At 69.1% G+C, this 11,056-nt stretch overlaps 1 protein-coding gene across 1 annotated transcript; it reads left to right on the top strand.

Moving 5' to 3' along the window:
- Positions 1–1,145: 1,145 nt before the first annotated feature.
- LOC135218044 (collagen alpha-2(IV) chain-like) lies at positions 1,146–10,135 on the top strand. Its single transcript, XM_064254189.1, has 6 exons — positions 1,146–1,161; positions 1,638–3,719; positions 3,784–4,236; positions 4,588–6,603; positions 6,714–8,193; positions 8,284–10,135. The coding sequence occupies exons 1-6, from the start codon at positions 1,146–1,148 to the stop codon at positions 10,133–10,135; spliced, it is 7,899 nt and encodes a 2,632-aa protein (XP_064110259.1).
- The last annotated feature ends 921 nt before the right edge of the window (positions 10,136–11,056 follow it).

The raw sequence follows: 11,056 nt of genomic DNA, 5'->3' as shown, positions 1-11,056 counted from the left end.
CAGACTCTGTTTCGAGTCGAGTAAAACAATACCATGATTATATCATTATATCGCTCCTTGATTGTAGGATTAGCCAATAGGAATCATAATCACCATGGTATGAAATGAAGATACTGCTGTTAAATATAATATGCTCACGTAATTATTGTTCCTGTTAATAATTACATTGAGAACTGAATACTCGTTGAGAACTGCTTCGTAAAATGAGCTCGGTAAACGTGTTCGAGAATTCTCTAACCTATTTCTCTGTAACTAAGATTCGTATAAGTACGAGATTTTGCTATAGTGTACTACACCCAGTACCGTAATTTATAAGAGTATCATGAATCACAAATCATAAAGAATAGGCACTTGTCCTGTACGAAAGAGGCAAAAAGGCTCGATTAGCCAGAAATGGATGTGAACACAACAGTATACTCCCCCCCCCCCCTTCTCTCTCTCTGTGTGAATGTTACTTCAGTTTAAGTATATTTTGCACGATTTATTTTTATCTATCTATTTATCTATCTAATCTAATAACAATAATTTAAAATGTTGTATATATCTAACGTTTCACGCTGTTGTTACCTGCCAGCAAGGCTGGCATTACGGTATGGTACGGTTGATATTTATAGCCTATGTGTACGGTACGGAATTACGCAACGATAATTTTACCAAAGTACGGTACGGTACAGTTCAGGTACGGAAAAAATGTGCAAATTCCGTAACGTACTACCTTACCTTAGGCAATGGATATATTACTTTTGGTCTACGTTGAAAACAAGGGAACAATATTAATTAATTATTAATAATAATAACCAATAATATAGCATTTTTTTACTATTATTCTTATCAGCAGCGCAGCAGCAGCAGCAGCAGCAGTAGTAGTAGCTATTAATATTTTTGTCTTAAGATCAAAATTTTTTTCTTTCTTTAGTGACTATTGACTTGGGTTATGAGTAAATAATTATAATTATTAGAGTGAGAGATATCTGCATGTATGGTGGAGTAGTAGAACGATAGACACTGTGATTGATGGTAAATCTACTGTTATACTTGTGTTTGGTTACCTCCTTGGCAATCTTCATTTGGACTCAGGGCATCAGCCATATGCTTGCATTACGAAGGTGAAGAAGAGATGGCCGCCTAGGAACATAGCTGTCGGGATGGTAGCAGAAATCCGTTTGTCACGCAACTTTTTAACTTTTTTTTTTCTTTTTTTTTAGCAAGAGAGAGTCGCCAATTGGCTACAGATTGGTTTGAATAAGTAACTGGTTATAGTTGCTCTATGTGTTACAAATAAAAATTGAGCATTTTTACCGGACATCCATTAGAGTTGAAGCCTTGAATATACAGAAATATTTTAGCAAAATCTCGTACTGATACCAGTCTTCATTACAGTGTTATTGACCAAAAACGTGACTGCACTGTATGTGAAACCCACAGTAAGAAGCTTTACCAATTACAAATAAACATTATCTTTTATTCAGGCTAGGAGTAATTGTCATTTATCTGAAATGTTTTTAATTACACGTTTTGAAGTTAACTGTAATTGCATTGTTTTTTATTGTTAATTAATGGTAATTGTAATTGTAATTGTAACTGAAAAGTTCAATCATAGAGTACCTTATTTTCGTGAACTCATCTCCCGTCCCCAGGGGAGGCCTGGCGGGCCTCTGCCCGCCGTCCCCGGGACCCCGGCCTGGCGGGCCTCTGCCCGCCCGTCCCCGGGAGGCTGGCGGGCCTCTGCCAGCCCGTCCCCGGGAGGCCTGGCGGGCCCACTGCCAGCCCGTCCCCGGAGGCCTGGCGGGCCTCTGCCAGGGGCCCGTCCTCGGGAGGCCTGGCGGGCCCTCTGCCCCCGCCCGAGCTGGCAGGCCTCTGCCAGCCCGTCCCCGGGAGGCCTGGCGGGCCTCTGCCAGCCCGTCCCCGGGAGGCCTGGCGGGCCTCTGCCAGCCCGTCCCCGGGAGGCCTGGCGGGCCTCTGCCAGCCCGTCCCCGGGAGGCCTGGCGGGCCTCTGCCAGCCCGTCCCCAGAGGCCTGGCGGGCCTCTGCCAGCCCGTCCCCTCGGGAGGCCTGGCGGGCCATCTGCCAAGCCCGTCCCCGGGAGGCCTGGCGGCCTCTGCCAGCCCGTCCGTCCCCGGGAGGCCTGGCGGGCCTCTGCCAGCCCGTCCCCGGGAGGCCTTGGCGGGCCTCTGCCAGCCCGTCCCCCGGGGAGGCCTGGCGGGGAACGGGCGGCCTGGCGGGCCTCTGCCAGCCCGTCCCCGGGAGGGCCTGGCGGGCCTCTGCCAGCCCGTCCCCGGAAGGCCTGGCGGGCCTCTGCCAGCCCGTCCCCGGGAAGGCCTGGCGGCCTCTGCCAGCCCGTCCCCGGGAGCCTGGCGGGCCTCTGCCAGCCCGTCCCCGGGGAGGCCTGGCGGGCCTCCTGCCAGCCCGTCCCCGGAGGCCTGGCGCCTCTGCCAGCCCGTCCCCGGGAGGCCTGGCGGGCCTCTGCCAGCCCGTCCTCGGAGGCCTGGCGGGCATCTGCCAGCCCGTCCCTAGGGAGGCCTGGCGGGCCTCTGCCAGCCCCGTCCCAGGGAGGCCTGGCGGGCCTCTGCCAGCCCGTCCATGGGAGGCCTGGCGGGCCTCTGCCCGCCCGTCCCAGGGACGCCTGGCGGGCCTCTACCCGCCCGTCCCCGGGACGCCTGACCGCCCGTCGCCGGGACGCCTGGCGGGCCTCTGCCAGCCCGTCCCAGGGAGGCCTGGCGGGCCTCTGCCAGCCCGTCCCAGGGAGGCCTGGCGGGCCTCTGCCAGCCCGTCCCAGGGAGGCCTGGCGGGCCTCTGCCAGCCCGTTCCCCCCAGGGAGGCCTGGCGGCCTCTGCCAGCCCGTTCCCAGGGGGCCCGGAGGCCTGGCGGCCCTCTACCACGCCCGTCCAGCCCCGGGACGCCTGGCAGGCCTGGGCTACTGCCCAGCCCGTCCCCCAGGGACGCCTGGCGGGTCCCACGTACGCCTGGCGGGGCCTCTGCCAGCCCGTCCCAGGGAGGCCTGGCGGGCCTCTCCCCGCAGCCCGTTCCCAGGAGGCCTGGCGGGCCTCTGCCAGCCGTCCCAGGGAGGCCTGGCGGCCTGGCCCTGCCAGGCCCGTCCCAGGGAGGCCTGGCGGCCTCTGCCAGCCCGTCCCAGGGAGGCCTGGCGGGCCTCTGCCAGCCCCGTCCCAGGGAGGCTGGCGGGCCTCTGCCAGGCCCGTCCCAGGCCTGGCGGGCCTCTGCCAGCCCCGTCCCAGGGAGCCTGGTCGGGCCGGGCCTTGACCAGCTCCCGTCCCAGGGACGCTGGGGGGCTCTACCCGCCCGTCCCCGGAACGCCTGCCCGCCCGTCCCCTGGGAACGCCTGCGGGCCTCTGCCCGCCCGTCCCCGGGACGCCTGGCGGGCCACTGCCCGCCCGTACCCTTGGACGCCTGGCGGGGCCTCTCCCCGCCCTGCCCGGGACCCCGGGGACGCCTGGCGGGCCTCTGCCCGCCTGTCCCCGGGACGCCTGGCGGGGCTCTGCCCGTCCTGGACCCCGGGACGCCTGGCGGGCCTCTGCCTGCACGTCCCTGGGACGCCTGGCGGGCCTCTGCCCCGCCGTCCCCGGGACGCCTGGCGGGCAGCTTCCCGCCCGTCCCGGGACGCCTGGCGGGGCCTCTGCCGCCGTCCCCGGACGCCTGGCGGGCCTCTGCCCGCCGGTCCCCGGGACGCCTGGCGGGCCTCTGCCGCCCGTCCCGATAAACCTGGTGGGCACAGCTGACCAGTCCCAAGACACCTGGGACCTCACCTGCCCCTTCCTGGAACCCGTAGCAAGCCTCGCCCACCCGTCAAGGCCCGCCCACTCATCCCGGGACACCACGGGACCTGGGGCCCGGCCCTCGTCGGGACACCTGGCGGGCCCTGCCGACAATCCCAAGACACCTGGGGGCCTCACCTGCCCACTTCTTGGGACTGCCACCTTCCTGGGACCTGGGTATGCCACTTCTTGGACCCTGTTAGGAGCCCTCGCCCACCCGTCAAGGCCTGCCCACCCATCCCGAGACGCCTGGCGGGCCTCGCCCACCAGTCCCGGGACACCTGGCGGGCCTCACATGCCCCTGCCAGCCCGTCCCATGGAGGCCTGGTGGGCCTCTGCCCGCCCGTTCCCAGGGACGCCCTGGCGGGCCCCTCTACCCGGCCCCCAAACCCAAAACTCCCGGCCCCTACCCCAAGACCCTGACCCGCCCCCGTCGCCGGGACACCTGGCGGGCCTCTGCCAAGCCCGTCCCAGGGAAGGCCTTGGCGGGCCTCTTGCCAGGCCCCCCCCCCCCCCCCCCCCCGTTTTTTTGTTTTTTTGGTTTTCCCAGGGTAGGGCCTGGCGGGCCTCTGCCAGCCCGTCCCAGGGAGGCCTGGCGGGCCGCTGCCAGCCCCGTTTTCCAGGGAGGCCTGGCGGGCCTCTGCCAGCCCGGTCCCAGGGAGGCCTGGAGGGCCTCTGCCAGCCCGTCCCAGGGAGGCCTGGCGGTCCTCTGCCCGCTCGTCCCAGGGACGCCTGGCGGGCCTCTACCCGCCCGTCCCTGGGACGCCTGACCCGCCCGTCCCCGGGACGCCTGGCGGGCCTCTGACAGCCCGTCCCAGGGAGGCCTGGCGGGCCTCTGCCAGCCCGTCCCAGGGAGGCCTGGCGGGCCTCTGCCAGCCCGTCCCAGGGAGGCCTGGCGGGCCTCTGCCAGCCCGTCCCAGGGAGGCCTGGCGGGCCCCTGCCCGCCCGTCCCACCAGGGAGGCTGGCGGGCCTCTGCCAGCCCGTCCAGGGAGGCCTGGCGGGCCTCTGCCAGCCCGTCCCAGGGAGCCTGGTGGGCCTATGCCAGCCCGTCCCAGGGAAGCCTGGCGGGCCTCTGCCAGCCTGTCCCAGGGAGGCCTGGCGGGCCTCTGCCAGCCTGTCCCAGGGAGGCCTGGCAGGCCTCTGCCAGCCCGTCCCAGGGACGCCTGGGGGGCCTCTACCCGCCCATCCCCGGGACGCCTGACCCGCCCGTCCCCGGGACGCCTGGCGGGCCTCTGCCCGCCCGTCCCCGGGACGCCTGGCGGGCCACTGCCCGCCCGTCCCCGGGACGCCTGGCGGGGCTCTGCCCGCCCGTCCCCGGGATGCCTGGCGGGCCTCTGCCTGCCCGTAACTGGGACACCTGGCGGGCCTCTGCCCGCCCGTCCCCGGGACGCCTGGCGGGCAGCTTCCCGCCCGTCCCCGGGACGCCTGGCGGGCCTCTGCCCGCCGGTCCCAGGGACGCCTGGCGGGCCTCTGCCCGCCCGTCCCGATAAAACCTGGTGGGCACAGCTGACCAGTCCCAAGACACCTGGGGGACCTCACCTGCCCCTTCCTGGAACCCGTAGCAGGCCTCGCCCCACCCGTCAAGGCCCGCCCACTCATCCCGGGACACCAGGCCTTCCCGTCTCGGACACCTGGCGGGCCTCCCGCCCGCACGTCCCGGACACCTGGCGGGCCCTGCCGACAAATCCCAAGACACCTGGGGGGCCTCACCTGCCACTTCTTGGGACCTGTACGCGGCCCTCGCCCACCCGTCAAGGCCTGCCCACCATCCCGAGACGCCTGGCGGGCCTCGCCCACCAGTCCAGGACACCTTGGCGGGCCTCACATGCCCCTTCCGGAACCCGTAGCTGGCCTGGCATGCCTCTGCCCGCCCGTCCAGGGAGGCCTGGCGGGCCCTGCCCGCCCGCCCGCCCCGGGAGGCCTGCGGGCCTCTGCCCACCCGTCCCCGGAGGCCTGGCGGCCTCTGCCCGCCCGTCCCCGGAGGCCTGGTGGGCCTCTGCCCGCCCGTCCCCGGGAGGCCTTACCCGCCCGTCCCCTGGACGCCTGGCGGGCCTCTGCCCGCCTGTCCCCAGGACGCCTGGCGGGCCACTGCCCGCCAGTCCCCGGGACGCCTGGCGGGGCTCTGCCCGCCCATCCCGGGCCCACGCCTGGCGGGGCTCTGCCCGCCCGTCCCGGAGACGCCTGGCAGGCGAGGCCCGCGGTCCCGTCCGCGGGAATGCCTGGCGGGCGGAGGCCAGCCGGTCCCCTGGACGCCTGGCGGGCGGAGCCCGCCGGTCCCGGGAAGCCTGGCGGGCGGAGGCCCGCCCGTCCCCGGATGCCTGGCTGGGCCTCTGCCCGCCCGTCCCGGAGGGACGCCTGGCGGGCCTCTGCCCTCCCGTCCCCGGGACGCCTGGCGGGGCCACTGCCCGCCCGTCCCCGGGACGCCTGGCGGGCCGCTGCCCGCCCGTCCCCGGGACGCCTTGCGGGCCTCTGCCGCCCGTCCCCGGGATGCCTGGCGGGCCGCTGCGCCGTGCCCGGGGCGCCTGGCGGGCCTCTGCCCGCCCGTCCACGGGACGCCTTGCGGGCCTCTGCCGCCCGTCCCCGGGACGCCTGGCGGGCCTCTTTCCCCGCCCGTCCCCGGGACGCCTGGCAGTCCGCTGCCCGCCAGTCCCCGGGAACGCCGAGGCGCGGGCGGAGGCCCGCCGGTCCCCGGAACGGCCTGGCCGGGCTGGAGGCCCGCCCGTCCCCCGGGACGCCCTGGGGGGGGGCGGGGCCCCCCTGGAGGCCCGCCGGTCCCCGGGACGCCTGGCGGGACGGAGGGGCCCGCCCGTCCCGATAAACCTGGTGGGCACAAGTCTGACCCAGTCCCAAGACACCTGGGGGACCTCACCTGCCCCTTCCTTGGAACCCGTAGCAAGCCTCGGCCCACCCGTCAAGTGGCCCGCCCACTTCATACCCGGGCAGACACCAGGCCCTCCCGTCTCGGGACACCTGGGCGCGGGCCCTGCCGACAAAATCCCAAAGGACACCTGGGGGGCCTCACCTGCCAACTTCTTGGGACAAAACCTGTTAGCAGGCCCTCGCCCCACCGCCCGTCAATGGCCTACCCACCCATCCCGAGCGCCTGGCGGGCCTCGCCCACCAGATCCCGGGACACCCTGGCGGGCCTCACTGCCCCTGCCAAGGCCCGTCCCAATGGAGGCCTGCGGTGGGCCTCTGCCCGCCCTCCCGTCCCAGGGACGCCTGGCGGGCCTCTTTACCCGCCCGTCCCCGGGTGGACGCCTGAACCTCCCGCCCGTCGCACCGGGACACCTGGCGGGGCCTCTGCCAGCCCGTCCCAGGGAGGCCTGGCGGGCCTCTGCCAGCCCGTCGCGCCCAGGGAGGCCTGGCGGGCCTCTGCCAGCCCGTCCCAGGGAGGCCTGGCGGGCCTCCTTGCCAGGCCCGTTCCAGGGAGGCCTGGCGGGCCTCTGCCAGCCCGTCCCAAGGGAGGCCTGGAGGGCCTCTTGGCCAGCCCGTCCCAGGGAGGCCCTGGCGGTCCTCTGCACCCGCTCGCTCCCAGGGACGCCCTGGCGGGCCTCTCACCCCGCCCGTTCCCTGGGACGCCTGACCCGCCCGTCCCCGGGACGCCTGGCGGGCCTCTTGACCAGCCCGTCCCAGGGAGGCCTGGCGGGCCTTCCTGCCAGCCCGTCCCAGGGAGGCCTGGCGGGCCTCTGCCAGCCCGTCCCAGGGAAGGCCCTGCGGGCCTCTGCCAGCCCCGTCCCAGGGAGGCCTGGCTTGGGCCCTTGCCAGCCCGTCCCAGGGAGGCCTCTGGCGGGCCTCTGCCAGCCCCGTTCCCAGGGAGGGGGCCTGGGGAGGGCCTACTGCTCCAGCCCGTCCCAGGGAGGCCCTGGTGGGCCTATGCCAGACCCGTCCGCCCAGGGAACCTGGCCTGGGCCCTCTGCCAGCCTGTCCCAGGGAGGCCTGGCGGGCCTCTGCCAGCCTGTCCCAGGGAGGTCCTGGCAAGGCCTCTGCCAGGCCCGTCCCAGCGGACGCCTTGGGCGCCTCTACCCGCCCATTCCCCGGGACCGCCTGACCCGGCCGTAGGGACGCCCTGGCGGGGGGCCTCTAAACCCGGCCCATCCCCGGGAACGCCTGGCACCCGCCATCTGCCCCCGTCCCCGGGGACGCCTGGCCGTCGGCGGGCTTGCCCGCCCGTCCCTGGGAAGGCCTGCGGGCCACTGCCGCCGTCCCCGGGACGGCCTGGGGCCGGGGCTCTTGCCCGCCCGTACCCCGATCCGGCGGGCCCTATGCATGCCCGTAACTGGGACACGCCTTGGCCGGGCCTCTGCCCGCCCGTTCCCCGGGACGCCTGGCGGGCAGCTTCCGCCCGCCCGTCCCCGGGACGCCTGGCGGGGCCTCTGCCCGCCGGTCCCAGGGACGCCTGGCGGGCCTCTGCCCCGCTCCCGTCCCGAATAAAACCTGGAGGAGGGCACAGCTGACCAGTCCCAAGACACCTTGGGGGAACCTCCCACTGCCCCTTCCTGGAAACCCGTAGCAGGCCTCGCCCACCCGTCAAGGCCCGGCCCCCCACTTTCATCCCGGGACATCCAGGCCTTTCCCAGTCTCGGGACACCTGGCGGGCCTCGCCCGCACGTCCCGGGACACCTTGGCGGGCCCTGCCGACAAATCCCAAGAACACCTGGGGGGCCTCACCGGCCACTTCTTTGGGACCTGTTAAGCGGCCCTTCGCCCCACCCGTCAAGGCCTGCCCACCAATCCCGAGACGCCTGGCGGGCCTCGCCAACCCCCAGTCCCCAGGACAACCTGCAGGTATACAGAAGGGCCTCACATGCCCCTTCCCGGAACCCGTAGCTTGGCCTGGCATGCCTCTGCCCGCCCGTACCAGGGAGGCCTGGCGGGCCCCTGCCCCGCCCGTTCCCCGGTGGAAGGCCTGGCGGGCCTCTGCCCACCCGTCCCCGGGAGGCTCCTTGGCGGGCCTCTGGCCCGCCGTCCCCGGGAGGCCTGGTGGGCCCTCTGCCCGCCCGTCCCCGGAGGCCTTACCCGCCCGTCCCCTGGACGCCTGGCGGGCCTCTGCCGCCTGTCCCCAGGACGCCTGGCGGGGCCACGCCCGCCCAGTCCCCGGGACGCCTGGCGGGGCTCTGCCCGCCCATCCCCGGACGCCTGGCGGGGCTTCTGCCCGCCGTTCCCGGAGACGCCTGGCAGGGGAGGCCGCCGGTCCGCGGGAATGCCTGGCGGGCGGAGGCCAGCCCGGTCCCCTGGAACGCCTGGCGCGGAGGCCCGCCGGTCCCCGGGAAGCCTGGCGGGCGGAGGCCCGCCCGTCCCCACGGAAGCCTGGCGGGGCCTCTGCCCGCCCGTTTCCCCGGGACGCCTGGCGGGACCTCTGCCCTCCCGTCCCCGGGACCTGGGCGGGCCACTTGCCCGCCCGGTCCCCGGAGGCCTGGGCGGGCCGCTGCCCGCCCGTCCCCGGGACGCCTTGCGGGGCCTCTGCCCGCCCGTCCCCGGTATGCCTGGCCGGGGCCGCTTGCCCGCCCGTGCCCGGGGCGCCTGGCGGGCCTCTGCCCGCCCGTCAGGGACGCCTTGCGGGCCTCTGCCCGCCCGGTCCCCGGGACGCTTGGCGGGCCTCTTCCCGCCCGTCCCCGGGACGCCTGGCCGTCCCGCTGCCCGGGCAGGGTCCCCGGGACCTGGGCGAGGCCCGGGCCCGCCCGCCGGTCCCCGGACCGCTGCCTGGGCGGAGGCCCCGGGCCGTCCCCGGGACCGCCTGGGAGGGCGGAGGGCCGCCCGTCCCCGGGACGCCTGGCCGGGCCGCCCCGGGCCGGTCCCCGGACGTGCCCCTGGCCCGCAGGGGAGGGGACCCGCCCATCCCGCCCCGGGACGCCTGCCCGCCCGGGAGGGCCCTGGCCCCGTCCCCGGGGCGCCTGGCGGGCCCCGCTCCGCCCGTCCCGGGACCCCGCCTGGCCCGGGCCCCGGGAGGCCGGCAGCCGTCCCCGGGACGCCTGGCGGGGCGGAAGGGCCCCGCCCGTCCCCGGGAGGCCTGGCGGGCGGAGGCCCGCCCGTCCCCGGGACGCTGGCCGGGCCCAGGAAGGCCCGCCCGTCCCCGGGACGCCTGGCGGGCGGAGGGCCCGCGGCCATTCCCCACCGGGACCCGGGCCCTGGCGCGGAGGCCCGTGCGGGACGCCTGCGCGGGCGGAGGCCCGCCCGGTCCCCGGGACGCCTTGGCGGGCGGAGGCCCGCCCTCCCGGACGGCCATGGCGGGCCCCGGGAGGCCCTCCCGTCCCCGGGCACGGGGCAGGGCGGAGGCCCGCCTGTTCCCCGGGACGCTTGGCGGGCCTTGCCCGCCCGTCCCGGGACGCCTGGCGGGCCTCGCCCGCCGTCCCTTAAGAGAGTAACACCTCTGTTTAACCTTAGAACCAGAATATGCCACTGAATCCTTTCAATTCTCCAGGGGCTTCTCTGAATCCTCTGCTTCTTATCCTGGCACTCCACAAATCTTCTCTCAATCCTCTGCTTCTCCTGGCACTCCACCAATCTTCTCTCAATCGTTTGCTTCTCCTGACACTCCACCAATCTTCTCTGAATCCGCGGCTTTTCCTGGCACTCCACCAATCTTCTCTGTATCTTCTGCTTCGAATCCTGGCACTCCACCAATCCTTACATTTACCTTTCCCTTTCAGGAATCAATAAAACTCTTACAAAACATTTTATACTTATTTCCCTCTAACTTTCATATCCTTCAACGATTAACAAAAAGCAAACTTATTACATATAAAACATCAAAACCTTCCATATAAAATAAAAGTCATTGCAGTTCACTCCTAAAATCCATTGCAAACTAAAATCAATTCCTAACACCATGGATTTATGAAAGAAGTCCTTTAAATTCGAACAAAAAAGAACATTCTCCTCAAATTTTTGACATCTGACCCCTCTTCGCAAGGCCAGCTTAAGACCGTGGTCGCGCCATTCCTTGAACATGGACGCTGCTCCTTCCATTTTCCAGGCATCTGTATTTCCTGGTGGTTCTTGAGCTGGCAACCGATTCTCCTTCGTTCCTCTCAGCTGTCGAACCTCATCTTCCAACTGGTCGTTCCGTTCGCCCTGGACACCGGTGTTCCTATCCAGCGACTTGAAGCCATGATTCCCTTCCTCTAGAAGGCACCTCAGCTCGTTTCTCTTCAGTTTCGCAACCTGAACTTCCCAATGTAGTACACACGTTTCCTTCGTGAGATCTTCCACTTCCTTCTGCAGGAGCTGGAACCTGACCCCGACGTCTTTCCTGTCGGATTAGCGCTTTTCGTTCCTGGACGAGC

This window comes from Macrobrachium nipponense, chromosome 9 (genome assembly GCF_015104395.2).
Source record: "Macrobrachium nipponense isolate FS-2020 chromosome 9, ASM1510439v2, whole genome shotgun sequence".
Lineage (NCBI taxonomy): Eukaryota > Metazoa > Arthropoda > Malacostraca > Decapoda > Palaemonidae > Macrobrachium > Macrobrachium nipponense.
This window is presented reverse-complemented; position numbering and strand designations above follow the sequence as displayed.

Excerpts from the sequence above, each read along its gene's own strand:
- LOC135218044 (XM_064254189.1), top strand. Across the intron at positions 3,720-3,783 it reads CGCCCGTCCCGATAAACCTG|CAAGCCTCGCCCACCCGTCA; the intron begins GTGGGCACAGCT and ends TGGAACCCGTAG. Across the intron at positions 6,604-6,713 it reads GATAAACCTGGTGGGCACAA|ACACCAGGCCCTCCCGTCTC; the intron begins GTCTGACCCAGT and ends ATACCCGGGCAG.